Source organism: Dasypus novemcinctus, chromosome 14 (genome assembly GCF_030445035.2).
Source record: "Dasypus novemcinctus isolate mDasNov1 chromosome 14, mDasNov1.1.hap2, whole genome shotgun sequence".
Taxonomy (NCBI): Eukaryota; Metazoa; Chordata; class Mammalia; order Cingulata; family Dasypodidae; genus Dasypus; species Dasypus novemcinctus.
This window is the reverse complement of record NC_080686.1, coordinates 63,397,953-63,415,245: the sequence shown is the minus strand read 5'-3', so window position 1 is coordinate 63,415,245 and position 17,293 is coordinate 63,397,953. Positions and strand designations below refer to the sequence as shown.

The window sequence follows — 17,293 nt, the reverse complement described above, 5'->3', positions numbered from 1 at the left end:
ATAGCACATAATTTGATTCTTTTCTTTTAGCTTTCTGCCCATGCTTTCTTGTGCGAAGCAACAGAGCATTTCCTTATTTAGCCCCTTGTATTCTTCCTTTTCACCACCTTATTACTCTTTGGTTGCTTTACAAGCCTTAAAAGCTGAGGCCTCACTCAAAGAATTTCTGGAGAACATCTGCAGACCCACTAGCCTGTCTGTATTTATTAGAACAGCAAGTCCTTTTTCATACACACCTTTGTTTTAATTGAATTTTCTATTTACTGTAGATCCTTGCTCTGGCATATTATTGGATATTTTGTTGAACTATCTCAAGAATTCAGAGAAACTGCCAAGTGACCACTGGAAGAAAAAAAAAAGATCAATTCTTAAGGCATTGTGAGTATTTTCTACTTTAGACTTCCTTACAGTATGTGAAACCCTAAATGAACTGTGGCCTTGCTTTGGGCAAATGTGATTCTGTGATCAAGATGAAAAATGTTATCTATCATTGGGCTTATTAAATTTGAGGATAAGGTTAGCAGTTTCTCAAGGACACAAACTTATAAAATATGCTACATTTATTCTCACTTAAAAAGTAGACAGGAAGGGCTTGTCTTTTTACTGAGCCAGCACTAGAAGAATCCCAGTCTGTAAACCACAAGAATTCTTAACTGTGTTCGAACCAAAAACACCAAGTAGATTGTTTTTCCTTATCTATTCTTGCAGAACTTAACTAAAACATGTTGCATCATGAAAAAGTACTTGATATTTGGTATTTTATTTTTAAAAAGATTTTGATGACTTTGCCTTATTTATGATATAATCCAGGGAATACTATAGTGGATAATGGGGAGATTACCCTTAGAAAATAATTCTTGACCTTTTTTATTTTTAGTTCTTTGTTCTCATTTGGTAAATTTCTTTTAAAAACATAGTGTTATAATCTGTCGTTTATTTTATCTTGATCTCTGAAGTTCTTAATTATAAGCAGACTTTTCCTTATTTAGAATTAGCCTTAATGGCATCTTGTCACCCTTCATATTCAGTGGGTCATCACATTGGGCTAATTCTATTTCCTGTATCTCTCTCCAGCATGTCCCCTTTTCTCTGCAACTGCCTTAGATCAGGCTCTTACCATTTCTTGCCTAGATTACTACAGTGACCTACCAGTTATCTCCCCATCTCCAGATTTGACCTCCTCTAGTCTAACCCTCCATATTGTCACCCAAGTAATCTTTCTGAAAGAAATAAGACCATCTCATACCATGTCTTTGCCTTAAAATCCTTCAGTGGCTCCCTGCTGAAGTTCATGTACAATAACTCTTACCATGGAGTTGCTGGGAAAAGTAAATAAAATTCACTAAAAACCCCTACTGTTATGCCTGTCTCAGAACTGGCCCTCGATATATGTTAATATTTCTCCTTTCCACAGAGCCCAGGACTAGAGGGACAAGGGCTCTGCCGAGAAGTCAGGCTAAAAGCAGAAAGGGGTCAAGAATCTCACCAGACTCCCAAGCAGCCATGCTTTCCTGATCCCTTGAGATGAGGCTCAAGGAGCCTAGCCTCCACGTCTAGCGTCCAGTCCCATCTGTGCTCAGGAAAGGAAGGACCTTTACCTGATAAACTGGAGGCCAAGCCTGTCTGTAACTAAACTTTGTAACCTTAGAGTAAGGACGCCATCTCCATAAACATTTGTGTTGTCTCTGTGTTTTTGTTTTCTTCTTTTGGTTCGTTTTCTCTTAAATTTCCTAGTAAAATTTCTTTTGACAGGCTTTAACTTATTAAATGAACCAAGAGGAAGAGCGTGAGGGTGAGCTAGTTGTTTGCATTTGGGCCAGGATAGCCAGGTGGGGGAGAATGTTCTGAGAGTTCAGGCATGCTGGTGGTCGGGAGTATCAGTGAGAGAGGTGTGGGCACACTGGTGGAGCGGGCTCTGTCAGAGAGAGGACGTGTCAGCGTGGACATACTTGGGATTGCTGTTTTGGCCCTGCCTGTGTCTTCCCATACAAACCTGCTTTTCTTCTTCTCTCTGTCTTCAGACTATGGAAGTTTGGCAAAATTAGGTATTGAGAAAACCACAAACAAGCCAACTAGGATCTATTCAGACTGTCTGAATAGATCTCATATTTTCAGTTTTTAAATTTTATGTGTTCCTTTCCTTAGCTTTCTTCTCTATTAGACCTTGAGGATTATACTATAAATACAATGCTCTAGCAGGTCCTTATTGAGTACAAATTCAGTTATTTTGTCATTTTTTTCATGCTTGGCTTAGTTAACTTTTGAGCACTAGTTCTGTTTACCAGATAGAACATTGCAAATGGAATAAACATATGAAAGAGAATTACTCTGTATTAAATAAGAATGTCTAGGGAAACGAACTTGGCCCAGTGGTTAGGGCATCCGTCTACCACATGGGAGGTCCACGGTTCAAACCCCAGGCCTCCTTGACCCGTGTGGAGCTGGCCCATGCGCAGTGCTGATGCACGCAAGGAGTGCCCTGCCACGCAGGGGTGTCCCCTGCGTAGGGGAGCCCACGCGCAAGAAGTGCACCCCGTAAGGAGAGCCGCCCAGCATGAAAGAAAGTGCAGCCTGCCCAGGAATGGCGCCGCCCACACTTCCCGTGCCGCTGACGACAACAGAAGCGGACAAAGAAACAAGACGCAGCAAAAAGACACAGAAAACAGACAACCGGGGGAGGGGGGGAATTAAATAAAATAAATAAATCTTAAAAAAATAATAATAATGTCTATAAGCAGTAGCATTTCTATATAAAAGGTAATTCTTTGAAGTTTAAGGATCCTGTTTATGTCTTCTGACAATGCAATGAACTTAACTCTAAACAATTATTTATTGCCCATCTTTTAAAATCGCTCAATCTTTTTACATGGTACAAAAAGCAAAATAGAGCTTTGTAGTAATCAAGTTGCAATTTTGATCCAGCAGATATGAAGAAAATGAGATAAAATATTTTAATTTTAATGGAAAATAAAAGGAAATTGATAACTTTGTTGTTGTTTCTGTCTGATAAAGTAATTTATTAGAGGCAGGAGGTCAAGCAGGATAAGAAACAGTCATTTCTAAATTAGAAATTTTCTGAATGACTTCGCTGTCTTGATTTAGTTTGGCTTTACCAAACCTCACTCACTTCATCTTTCATTACAGGCGTATCCCATTCACCACATCAAATCAGAACAATGTCTTATGTTTTTGTAAATGACTCTTCTCAGACAAATGTGCCCTTGCTACAAGCCTGCATTGATGGAGACTTTAATTATTCCAAACGGCTTTTGGAAAGTGGCTTTGATCCAAATATTCGTGACAGCAGGGGCAGAACAGGCCTTCACCTCGCAGCAGCCCGAGGAAATGTAGACATCTGCCAATTGCTGCATAAATTTGGTGCTGATCTTCTGGCCACGGAATATCAAGGAAACACAGCTCTTCACCTCTGTGGCCATGTGGATACTATTCAATTCTTAGTTTCTAATGGGCTCAAAATTGATATTTGGTAAGTTCTCTGTGGTTTATGAAGTCTACTCCTTTCCTTCCGTTAGTCTCACAACCCATGGTCGAATCTCTGAATGTACTGATATTGTAGCCTTAATATAGGTCAATTGTAATGGCAAGTTCTGAAAGACATTGAGGACAGTGTAATATTATTAGGGAAATGAGGGAACAAGGGGCTGACTTCTAGGTTTATTCTGAAGCAATATGATTTTTCTACGAAGATAGTGGCCAGTTTCTGCTACTGATTAATTGTATGTTGTGTGACAAGGGAAAAGGGGAAAAAATGAACATTTATTGAAAATTTGTTATGGTCTGGATGCTATGTCTGTTTATGTTAGTTCATTTAATCCTCGGAATCAATAACTTGCAGTAGATGCTTTCCTCATTTAATAGATAAAATAGTTGAGACAAGAAGGGTTAGGTGACTTGACAAGGTCACACAGCTTATAAATGATAGGACTGAAATTTGAGCCAAGTTCCACTTCACTCCAGAGCTCATGTGCCTCATCACGTAGCTTTGTAATTTCTTGGGCCTCAGTGTCCTCTCTGTCCTAAAGAACCTCAGGAAGTCATGGTTTTTTGTTTGTTTTAATAATAGCCTGTCTCCAGGGTGGGAAAGATGTCAGGCTACCTTTAAATCTGAGCTTGATCTGCAAGTCACGCTGCCCTAATTTTATAGCTGTTGTAATTAATGCCTTTGAATCTGAACAAACAGTAAATGATTCTACTACAGGACAACCTGTGGTGGGAATTGGCTGCAGGATTCACTCTCATTTGGATTCTTTCCTGTTACTGTGTTTGTGTTGGTCTGGCTGAGCAGCTGGAAGAAGCTTCTAGAAGCTCATGCTATTAAATAAATAAATATCTTCCACACCAGATACTTACCTTGCATAACACTCTGACATAAGGATTTGCTTTTGTTGAGACTCTTCTCTTTTTAAATTTTTTTTAAGCCCCTCCATGCAACTGCCAATTTAGAACTTTCTAAAGATTTGGGAATTTCTTTTAAAAAGAAAAGAAACCCATCACTTAAAATTAATTTAAACGTTCTCTTCTAGAGAAATATTGAAAATATGTTAAATAGTTGGGTTAGCCAGTACAGTTTATTTGGCTACTTTTCAAAAGAATTCTAAGACTTTTTAATATATACTTTTCCCACAAAACGTAAATGTTAGTTACAAATGAGTCAGGGACTTGCCTTTCTCAGTAATTTCTGAGAAAATGCTCTCTTTTATTTTGTATCCACTCTTTTGCCTATATATTTCTTTTTTCTGTTTCCTTGAAGGAAAAAATTAGGTTAATTCAAAATTCAGATGCAGGCTTGACCATGGTTCTACTCTAGGTTTTAAATCATTGGGACCATCCCCTGTTCACTGAGATCCTCACAAATGGATACTACAAATGGAATATAATAGCTAAGCAAGCCTCTTTATTTTTATGAACTTTTTAAGCAATCATCAAGGCGCTACACCCTTAGTTCTGGCAAAGCGCAGGGGAGTGAATAAAGATGTTATCCGATTGCTGGAATCTCTGGAAGAACAGGAGGTAAAAGGATTTAACCGAGGAACCCACTCAAAATTGGAGACCATGCAGACGGCTGAGAGTGAAAGGTACATGAGATGTAATATTTTTAAGGTGCATGTCATTTTAAATACCTAAATCTTTTGTGGTGACTATGTGAGCTATATATTTCTTTGCTTTCTTTGAAATTTTATGTGGGTCTTTATGGCTCCCACTCACTATTGGAAAACTGCAAACAGAGTACTAGGTACGCATATGCACGTAATGTTTTGTTAGCCACTGTGCAATGAAGGGAAACTTTGTATTGGCAGTACAAGGGAGAAGAGGTCATGAAGAGCTGAACAAAAGGGGAGGAAACAGGAGTTTGAGAATTTTAAGTGCAGGTCACAAAAAGAATGGCATTTTAAAAAAGGAGAAAGATGAGAAAGGCCAAGAACTTGGACAATATTAGAAAAGACCGAAAAGGTACTTCCAAGGGGAGGGAAGTAGAGTCTTGAGAAAAAAATAAAAACAAGAGAGGGGAGTGTAAGACAGTGCTTAAAGTGGGGAGAGGGGAGAAACACATGCACAAGAACAAATGAGATTTGGGCTCCTATAAATAAGTAAAGCTAAGACCCTGACAGAGTGTTTATATTTTTCATCACTTTTCATCTAGAAGCAGTTAAGAACAAGTTCAGGGAGCTCTAAAAAGGTGTCAAACCATCTTTTCTCCTTGGTTCACTGGCTAGCCAGACTTACTTATATTAGCATGTAGTTTGGTTGAGTGCCATGGAGTTTTAGCCTTCGAGACTATACTAGTGAGGTTAAGAACAATGATGAGCTTACTGTGATCTCTTCCCAAATTTTTGGTGAAATACAGAAACAACAAGCGAGGGTTCACATGGAGTGACCCAGTAGCTGATTGATGAGGACTTGGATTTAGAATCACGTTGACCACTTAGACATTTGTAGTCATTGCTGGGATCATTGTTTCTGTGAGTTCTGAATTAAAGCCTCTATTTTCATAGCTCGACCTTCATTTGATTCCTTTGTTCTCATGATTGCTTTCCTTCCTCTTCATGTGTTCCTTGGGGATCATTAAGTCCTCTCTTAAGCTTAGTTCTGTTTTGTTTAGATACTTTCAAAGCACTTATACCATCCAAAAGAAATTAAAGAGCTTTTCTTCTAAAAGAGTGAGTGCTCCTAATGAGTTGTCATTGAAAGCTGACAAAATAAGTAGACAAAATAAGCAAGAAGTCAAAGATATATAATAAAGCAAAATATTTTCTTTCCTATTAACTTTGTGGAATACAGTTCATGCCCTTGTATTTCTTTCTTCTTCCATCAGTCATCTAGAACTTGAAGTATTTGGAATTTCCTGAAAGACCTGTCTGGTTTTCTCCCTTGAAAGTGCTTTAGGAGCAGAGAAAGCATCCAGTAAGAGCAGGTGGGGACACTGCCCCTCTCCTGAAAGTTCAGGCTGCCTATCGGACAACCAGATGGTCCAAAGAAAAAGGAGCTCAGCAGCACTAATGCCACATTGCCTTAGCCTTTAGGCTGCTAACATTCTTTCAGGGTTGATATATCACTTGTAGTAAAATGAAGTCAGGTCTCCAGTGTTTTCAAAAATGACCTACATAATCCTCCCAATTTTAATCTGAAGATTTATTTGCATGCTCTTTTCTCCTCACCTGTATACTCTGAATGGACAGTCAGAATGCCATGAGCATTTTAATAACATTGAGTTAATGTCATCTCTGTTAAAGATCATGTTCCAAAATGACTTGACGTTTAATATCATCTTTGTATAAAATAATATTAAGTTACATTAAACTTATTTACCATAAGAAATGTCCAAGAATGTGTTTTTGCTGGGTATGTTTTTAGACTCTTTATTTTGTTAGTAGCCAGTTTCTAGGCACCTCTTTATCAGCAATTCATTTAAATTCATTTTGCCTCAGGAAGTTGTGATTACTTATTAACTAAGAAGTGATTAGTTAGCGCTGTATTAAATACTTACTCCTGCTTTCTTCATATACCTGCCATTTCACATCAATATAAGAATATGTACTATTTACAGCATTATGTAAAGCCACTTCTTCAAAAAATTATTATTCTCGGGCTACCTGGTTTTCCTATTTTACTATTGTTCCTCAGTTTGATGGTAGAAATGCTGTGGTTGATGCTGAAATTAACTTAATGAGAGTGTCATTAGTCATTAGAGAAATGCAAATCAAAACCACAATGAGATACCGCATCATACCCATGAGGATAGCTATAATAAACAAAATCATTTATAACAAGTGTTGGCGAGGATGTGGAGAAATTAGAACTGTCGCATATTGCTGGTGGGAATGTCAAATGATGTAACTGCTTTGGAAAACAGTTTGGCAGGTCCTTAAAAAGTTAACCATAGAGTTATTTTATGATATATGACCCAGCAATTCCACTCCTAGGTATATACCCCAAGAGAACTGAAGGCATATGTTCACACAAAAACTCATACATGAATGAATGTAACAGCCTTATTCATCATAGCCAAAAAATGAAAACAGCCAAATAAATGTTCATCAGGTGATAATGGATAAACAAAAAAATATATATCCATATAATGGAATATTATTCAGTCATTAATTAAAGGAAGTGCTGATACATGATGATATATCTTGAAACCTTAAAAACATGCCAAGTGAAAAAAATTGGTTACACAAAAACCACATAATGCATGATTCCATTTATATGAAGTGTTAGAATAGACAAATCCATAGAGACAGAAAATAAATTATTGGTTGCCTGGGGCTGGGGGACAGTAAGAATGGGGAATGACTGCCAGTGGGTGTGGGATTTCTTATTGGGGGTGATGAAAATATTCTGGAATTAGATAGTATTAATGGTTGCACAACTTTGTGAATATACTGAAAAAAGTTTTTTTAAATAAAAGGGTAAATTTTATATGTGAATTATCTCTCAAAAATGTGAAAAAAACTTAATGGGATTGGTTAGCACATAGTTTTATACAGAGATGTGAAATGATTAACCTTTTCTGGAGCAGAAAGTAAAAAAGGTTTTGGAATGTCTATATTAGAATACTTTTCATTTCCTTTATAAATCAAGTTGATGACAGATATTTCCCCACTCCCTCATTTTATCCTAAGTTTAATTCAGTTTCTTTTTTTTTTCTACAAAAGCTTATTCTTAAATGTACAATAGGCTCTAAGACAAAACTGCATTCTAGCTACATAACAAAAGATGTTACAGTAGGGAATCCGGTCCTTAAACAAGAACGAAAGCAAGGGTCATCATGGCCTCCGGCACAGAAAGGAGCAGCTTACTTTTTGCCAGATTTCTTAATTCCACCGGTGGCCAGAGGGACTTTCCCTGCAGCCTTTGCTTTCAGCTCTTCGAGTTTTCTGTTCTTTTTGTTTCTGCTTAAAAGCCTTGTCTTCCTGGTCCATTTCCTTGGCCTGCTTCTTAGGCTGCTTCAGGAGCTGCTGCTTGCCACCTTTGCGGCCGGACATGGCGCCTACTGCCCCTTCCTCAGACTGCTGTTTCCTTTTTACTTTGTTGAAATGAGATGACACAGTGTAGATGATACATCTTTTAAAAATTACACACACACACCACTATGTTAGAGTCAAGTATCCTCTGAAGGAAAGAAGACATTTCATTGGAAAACCTACTTCTAATTGAAGTCTCTATAGAAAATTATGATTGGCAGAGCTACATGAGCGCCTAGAGAATGCTCAACTGAATTTGCATTTTATGCCTAATGTCTTTGAGCATGAGGGTGTGTCAGCATGGACATAATCAATAAATTTCATATAGGTTAAAATAAAGTTCTGAATTTCTTTATCTGTTTATGGTTTTACTTGTTTAGGGCTTCTCAAAATTCTTAAGCAAGTTTTACATTTGCTTGAGTTTTCTGAAGTTACAGTATTAGATTCCCACTGCAAATGTCTTCTATTATTCAGAGAATAAACATTCTAATATAAAAGAGTGAATGTCAAACAGATGGGCCCATTGGGAAGATTAGAAAAGACCTCTACTACTAGTAAAGGCTGAAGGACCTAAGGTTATTAGTGCCAAGAAGCACAATAAAGTTGTAGGATTAAGAAAACTGCGAATTTTGCATGTGCTTAATCCAAGTTCATGATGAACCAGACTCTAAAACATTGTTTTAAGCTGTTTTGATTGTTCTGTGCCCAGATGGCTGGCAGAATACAAAGAGAAGGGGTTAAGGAAGGGTATTAATGACCTTTTTCCAGATAGTTGTGTGGCACAGCCCTCCGAACACCGAAGTCAAATATGCTGATTTCTATTTGTGGTGGTCATATTTTTCATTGATAAAGTTCTGAAAACCAGAACAAATATTTTCATCATTTTTTTTCAAATGATGGAATTAGATAGTATTGATGTTTGCACAATACTGAAAAAACACTGAGTTTTTAAAATTAAAAGAGTAAATTTTATATATGAATTGTCTCTCAAAAATATGAAAAAAAAAACAGTCTTAATGTGGAAGGGAAATTAAACTTTTTCTGCATTATTACAGAGGATAGAACTAAAATCAGTGGGAAGAAACTATTAAGAAGAAAGAATGTCTGACAAATGGACCAATTCCGATAGATGTTCAACAGACTGAGGACTGAGTTCCCGTTATTAGAGAATTACAGTTAAAGAAGGAGTTCCTTCATTGGTCAGACTGTTAAACTAAGTTAATAAAAAGTCTGTTTTCACTCTAAGATTCAAACAATGTATATAAATGATTTTTAGGTTTACCCATCTTTACTAACTTCCATGAACATGAATTCTTAAATTATGAATCTTCATCGAGAAATCTAAATTTTAAATAACCAAAATGTGTTTTGATTTAATATCTGATGGAAACACCTCATTTGACTTTTTGCAAGACTTCTGCTTGGGACATCTTTATTAGAAAAGTATTTTTAACATCGACTCTGCTAGGTACTAAATCCAGAAGCCATCATTTTGGTCTAGCTATTTACAATCTAAGATAGATGGTCCTAACACATGCAGATATATAAACCATTATGTGTGTGTGTAAGTATCAGTACATAAGTTTTCTTGTAAGTGTTGGGTTGGAGGATTGGTCTTTTCAGGCCCTGTTGTTCCATAAAGTTTTCAAGTATTCTCTTTCATTCTTTCCTCAGTGCCATGGAAAGCCATTCTCTCCTCAATCCCAATCTACAGCAAGGTGAAGGAGTCCTTTCCAGCTTCCGCACCACATGGCAGGAGTTTGTAGAGGATCTGGGCTTCTGGCGGGTGTTGCTCTTGATCTTTGTCATTGCCTTGCTGTCTCTTGGCATTGCCTACTACGTGAGTGGGGTGCTGCCCTTCGTGGAAAACCAGCCTGAGCTGGTGCATTAAAGAGCTCATGGGAGATAGAAGGCAAGTGCTGGTTTCCAGGCTTCTAATATTTGTGTTTGGTTTCTCCTCTTATTGTAAAGTAAAGAGGGCTGTACCTTTTTAAAAAGTTTTTCTTTTTTTGGGGAGGGGGAGGGGCGTTTTTAGTTATTGTAATCCTTTTCGAAGAATAATGTGTTCATTTGGACTAACTTAATGCAAACTGTAGTCAAGTATGCTTCGCTCTAAAGCTATCTCTGACTCAGTCTGACATCTTAAGAAAGGCTACACATTAGTAGTCTTGTTTAATAAAAACATGGAAATGACTAGAGAATAATAAATACAAGAAGAGTCTAGGAGGCCCTTGCTAGAGAAACTTTACCCTAATATAGGACCAATTAAAATGAAGTGTTCAAAAACAAAAAGTTTTCTTTTAATAATTAGTTTGTGGGGGTGGTAGTTTTTTTGTTTTGTTTTGTTTTTGCAAGATCCCTTTTCAGATGTACTCTTTCTGGCAATTGGGGAAGAGAATGGAATACTTATTTCAATTTAAAACTTGAAAAACTTTTATCAACTCCTATACAGTAGAATAGTATAGTTAGAATCCGTTTGGTTTATTTTGATCATTTTTAAGCCTAGTCACCAAATTAACAAAACTTTTGAAAATAAGCTATATTTTCCTCAAAAATAATTGATTAACCTTTATTTGTTTTTTAAGATAGTTTTCTTTTTTTTTTGTAAACCACTTTACTTTTTGTTAATATCTTTGAAAAAGAAACTTGAGGAGTTAATTTTTGGTTCACTTTTCAGTTTCTCCTGGCATTTTATTTCAAAGGCATTCTATTCATCAAATATGTAGTCAGAAATCCTTTTTCTACTCAAAAGTTAGGGAAAAAATATTTGTGATATTTAACTGTCACTGTAATTCTATAGTACTATTATTTTAGTGAAAAATTCAGTTCTGTAAGCTAGCTGTTGTCACAGTTGTATCATAGTCCATAATTATTTCATGTTATGTGCAATCCTGTTTATAGGCCCTTTTAGAATTCTCATAATAATCCCATCTATGTCAGTAATTCTCTGATGGCAAGAACTGATGAGGTATTTCTTAGTTAATAGCATGGAACAATATTGTACTGGGTATTGTAAACTCTTTATGGATGGTAATATTATGTAAATTGAAATCTGGCCCCCAAACTCTATTGTAGCTTTCAGCAGTATATTTGAAGGCCTCTTTTGTTAATGATTCTGTAATATATAAATCACACTCTTAAGTTATTTATAAAAGAATATGAAGGCTTAAAATTATTCATTGGGTGAAGCCAGAACATTATAGTGAAAGAACTAATGGTTTTATTTTTTAGAACAAAGGTATCTATCTAAGCTACTGCTAATTGAATTGTTGCTACAGTTAGAAATTATAGTTTAGGGTAGAATGGTATTTCTAGGATTCTTTTTGCTCCTTGATATTTCTCTTTTATATTTATATGTCTAGTATTGAGGCTTTTTCTTTTATGTGGCTTTGTCCTATCTTAAAGAGCTTTTTTAAAATTCCTGATTAACCGATTGCTGCAGGATCAGCTTATAGAGCCTTGCTTTTAGGTTAGATACAAACAAAACAAATCATAATTGTAAGTACAGAAGAAGAAGAAACAAGTGCTGACTTTAGAATGGAGAATGCTGGAACAAAACTCAAATTCAAGGTATTCAGAATGAAAACTTTGGAATTAGCTTTACATTGTTGATAAATCTAAACAGATGCAGAATTGGTCAATATATATGTAAATATATTGCATTTTTAAAAGTTTTAAGATTAATGTTTCCTTTTAAGTGCTGATCTTTTTATTCCATTCTCTGTACTCTATAATGACACCAATAAATGTGCTTATAAATCCCTTAATCACAGTCCATTTTCTTAGTGTATCATTGATTTTCTTTTAATTGGAGGATTTTATAATGGGTTGCAATTAGCTATTTGAAAAACAAAAAGCTTCTTTTCAAACCTAATGTAATAGATCTATTGAGTTTCATATATGTTTGTCTTTTAAATGCTTTGAAACTAATTTGAATGAATTGATTCAGGTCTTAAGAGTAATAATAACTACTATGATTAAACACCTCCCAATTATTTATGCTAGTCACTTTACATGCATCCTTTTCCCTCCCTTAGCTACTACATTCCCATTTTCTAAGATGAAGAAACTAACACAGGGAAGATTAAGTAACTTGTCAAAGGTCAACCATATAGGAAGTAGGAACAGGGATTCCAGATTGAGGTTCTATCTTCAGTTGTAGAAGTTTGCTCTTTGCTCCTGCCGCACTTCCTGTCATGAATCTGGTAATGGAATCAGGCTTACCTGGGCCACTCCCCACTGTCTCCCGAGTAGTACATCTTGCTAAATTCCCTACTCCTGTGCTCCTCCCCCCGTAATGCCCCTTTTTTCCACATTCTCCTTCTAGTGTTACAGTCCTTCAAAAATCAGTTTCAGTCTTTAACATTTTCAAAACACCTTCCATATTAACCATCTCTCACTGTCTACTTCTCTCCTGACATTTCCTCACCAGCTACCCTACTCAGTTTTATTACATTTTCCTGCATTTTTTATGTTTCTCTGTGAACACGTGGGGGTTTTGTCTCACTTGTCTCTTTTTTTTTTAAGATTTTATTTATTTACTCCTCCCCCCCCCCCCCCCCGCCATTTGTGCTCACTGCCTCTTCTCTGTGTCGATTCAGTGTGTGCTCTCTGTGTCTTGCTTCTCTTCTCTTTAGGAGGCACCAGGACCCAAACCCAGGACCTCCCATGTGGTAGGCAGGAGCTCAATCGCTTGAGCCACATCTGCTTCCCTCTTTGTCTCTTTATAGGCTTAATGAGAACAGAGATTTAAAATATCTTAACTATGTCCACAGTGCAATCTCTATAGAGCTCTTTGTACACAAATACTGATCATATTATTTTTTCACTTGTAGCTATTTCCCTTCAGATTAACTTTTACATTTCCCCAAAAAAACTGCACATGTGAATGTTGCTTGTCCTTCTTATTCAAAATGTAGCTGTCACTCAATGGCTGTACTATACAGTCTTATACTGTGCAGCTCCTTCACATAAGGAGCATGAGGTTTTCAACCAGCATGGCCAGCCACTTGGTTATACAAGTCCACCAGGAGCAATATTCACCTTTTTTATTGGTTGTTATTTTGGTTTGGTTTGGTTTAACCAGGTGTCGGTCTTTGACTCTGTGGAATTATTTATGCACGTATCAGATTGCTTTCAGCTACAAAAAAAACAAAATCCAAATTCAAAGGGATTTAAGTCTTTAGGAAATGTCTAAAGGAATGTCTTAAGTCTTTAGGAAGGTCTATGAAACTGAAGCACTATGGGTGGGGGGGAATGAGGCCACCATGTAGGCAAACCATCCTTTTAACTTGCTCAGGCCAACACTGCTGCCCCTGTGCTTGGTGAGGCAGAGCTTTGGGTTCAGGCCCATTCTTTTGTGCCCTGGAGTGGATTCAAAACAGTTTTCTAGGGAGGATCTCGGCCTTGCCACAGATACCCCCTTGGCTTTTCTCAAAGAACAGATAGGCTGACATTCCGTTCAGTAGTTCATCCTTGGACTTTTCATCTCATAGCCGTGGCCCAAGGGATGAGGGTCTACATTCACCTGGCAACAGAAGTTTGGCCACACTCCAATTAGCTGTCAAGGAATACAATCTGAAGATCCTTTTCACCCAATATTCATCAAAAATTTAGCTGATTACAATAGTTAGAATTACTTGGAGGATGTTTTAGATCTGCACTGTCCAAGTGAACTTTCTGCAGTGATGGAAATTTGCAACATCTTCCCCATCCAGTGTGGTAGCCACTAACCACCTGTGGCTATTTAATTTGAATTAAATAAAAACTCATTTCTTCATTCACACTAGCCAGTATTGTACTGAACAGCACAGACAGAGAACATTTCCATTTTTGCAGAAAGTTCTTTTGGACAGCCCTGTACTAAATCTACCTTGGGATCGGGTCAGGTCGTTGTAGAGTTAGGTACTTGAACTGTAATAGGCCATTGCTCTCCCCAGTTGCTTTTATTGAGTGTTTCAATAATAAGTGTTTATTATGTAATGCTTATTTACTCAATTCACATATCCTTTTACCCCCACTTTACGGATTAGGGGAACGTTAAGGGACTTGAGACAGGTTTGAATAACTTGCCCAAGGTCACACAGCTAGCACATTGCAAGCTGGGATTTGAACCCAGGCAGTCTGAGACTAGTGTCTTCTCCTAACCTTCATGCTGTGATGCCACCATCTTGAAGCAAAAATCCCCGAAAGGACTGGCACTATGGAGCTAATCATTGCACCTATTCTAAGGAAATTTACTGAGAATGCTGTTGTCAGTTCTTTATGAGAACCCTGAGGAGGAACATTTGCTTCTTTGAACCAAAAACAGTTGCATTTCTGCTAAGCAGTTACATTGCTTTTATGTTCTCAGTGAATTATGTAATTGATCAGGTTGAATTCCTTTTTCACATCGGATGCTGAAAAACTTAATACCCAATTTTAGTTCCACCAGAAGCAACTGTAATATAGGTTATTGTGATTTATTAGAACCTTGTGCCTGATATGATATCCTCATCTATAGTTTTATTTTCCTATTCTAAATAACATGTTTTATTTATGCTGTTCTGTATCATTTAAGCCTCCTTAAATTGTTTTTGGGTCATAAAGGGTATGGATAGTTCATTAGACAGTTACTAGTGTGAATTGATAGGACTACCACAAAACTTCTTATTGATTTCCAGAAACAACACAGAAAATGTATTGGCCTTTGCAATGGGAAACATTTTGTTTCCTGTTTCGAAATACAATTATGGTTTCTGGAACATCTGCAATTTTCAGTTTACCTTATTTACGTGTCTTTCTTCATTCCAAAAAGATTTAAGTTCAGTTGAATAAGCAGGTACGATTCTAAACTATAGAAATTAAAATACCTAGGTTGTTCTATTCCAGCATTCTGGTTAATCATTTGAGTGAAGCCTGAAAATTGAGTATTAACAAGTTACTATAATTGTACAATTTTAGAGATGGAGGGTATATTAGAAGTCATCTGAGTGCAGGGGAAGAGAGATTGAATGACAGTGGTCCCCATATTAGGAAAGGGGCAGAACCATATTTGAATCTAGACAGAATCCACAGCTCTGACCTCTTACCACACTGTGCCTTACCCTCACACATCTCCACCCCTCCCCCCAAAATGCTATTTTAAATGTTATGTTAAAATACAAGTATCTGGTGTTAGGTACATAAAGATAGACTTGCCATTGCATTCTGTGTGCTTTAGTAGTTAAACAAAATTCTGACCTTTTCACCAATCTGATACTGTCATAAGCCAAGGAAATACAAGTTAGGTTTCTGAAATCCCAGTCTCCATTTGTTTATCAACCAGAGCAATGGTAAACCTATCACCTTCTGTTTATAAAATATTTTGAGAGAGAAATCTTCCCATTTCTAAAAAAAAAAAAAGAAAAGAAAAGAAAAAAGGATGCACTGTCCCGGAAAGCATATTAAACCATGCATGTGCATGAACAAAGTATTGTACAATGGGTTCTCCTCCAGTGAAATGCTTTGAGGAAACTAAGCAGAAGTCCCCAGAGTTTCAATAGCGGGCATAGTGTTACCACATTTTTCAACCTTGTATGTTGAAAGCCAGCACTCAACGACTGAGCTACACCGGTTCCTCTGAGTTGGTTTTTTCATTTGTTTATTTTGATTTTAGAAGATACTGGGGATAGAACCTGGGACCTCAAACATGGGAATCATGTACCTGTGAGGCACATCAGCTCCCCTGCCACTTGCTTTTAATTCAGTTTAGGAGATCGATGGTTGCAGGAACATTTGTAACTTAAACCCTGGGATTATAAAATGTCCTGCTTGATGGTGTTTAAAAAGGCCATTCACTGCCTTGTTCTCTAATGCCAGAGATATCGTGCAGGTATTAATTACTCTTTAATATGTTTCCTACATCCTTTGTGGCATCTTTGGGAGCATTTTTAAAAGGGCAGTGAGATATGTGTGAAAATAGGAGAATCACCCATACTCATGATAAAACTATCACTTTCTGCTCAGGGATCACTTAATAGGAGTGTTCAGTAGAACCTTATCCCCCCTCCAACCCCCACCCCTTTTCCATAAAAACTTACTGTTTTGTTGTTTTTAATCTAGATTATTTTTTCAATCCAGTAATAAACTCCGGTCAAGGAAATTCCAACCTGAAATGTGAAATAGTAAATCTGCTCCTGAGATTCAAGAAAATAAGTGGATAAATTATTTGCTGGAATTATTACAAATTAACATGAGTATATATTTTTTGAATAGCTATATATTTCAGCACATTTCAGTTCTTTTTCTCCTTTTTTACAGAACCCCTTTTATATGTTTCAAAGATGTTACACTATGCAATGTTAGTGCTACAGAATGCTTATGTGTTTGTACGTGTCCATATGCCAAATTCCTTTCTGGAGGTTCAAGGAGAACTGCTATCTTAATATTTAAAAGTCTGACATGCAATTATAGGAGTTATTTCTCCTATAATTGGGTTATGGGAAAGTATTTCTGTCACAATAAAGGTTAATAGTCTCCTTCTTTGGGGGTTAATTTCTAAATTTGAAGACTCTGGGTCACAGTTGGTTGGACTGGGTTTCACTGAAATTTCAGCCCCTAAATAGGTTTTAAAAGAGTTTCTAGGTCACTGGCACAGAAAGTTGGCAAAAAAATATAACTTAGTTTGGATAGTCCTAGTTAGTACAATTCCATCAGCACAGGCTGTTCTTTTAGACTATAATTCAAGTTTAGGAGAAAATAAAATGTAGGCATACCCAAATATCCCCCTATCCAAAAAGTGTTCTGCACTCTTATTTTATAAGCTGAGGCTTGGGTAATTATCCTTTATT

At 36.8% G+C, this 17,293-nt stretch overlaps 1 protein-coding gene across 5 annotated transcripts in view; it reads left to right on the top strand.

Annotated features, from left to right (window-relative positions):
• The window catches only part of ANKRD46 (ankyrin repeat domain 46), a 76,873-nt gene that overhangs the window by 27,220 nt on the left and 32,360 nt on the right, over window positions 1-17,293 (top strand). For 4 of the 5 annotated variants that reach the window (XM_071207945.1, XM_071207943.1, XM_071207942.1 and 1 more), the window contains exon 1: window positions 4,965-5,096. Coding sequence is in view for 1 of the 5 variants with exons in the window: in XM_058275822.2 (XP_058131805.1) it covers window positions 3,177-3,487; window positions 4,938-5,096; window positions 10,158-10,374 (687 nt within the window). In the remaining 4 variants the exon portion in view is untranslated. Of the gene's footprint in view, window positions 1-269; window positions 379-3,144; window positions 3,488-4,937; window positions 5,097-10,157; window positions 12,251-17,293 lie in introns of those variants that run through there. The other variant, XM_058275822.2, reaches the window with a different exon arrangement.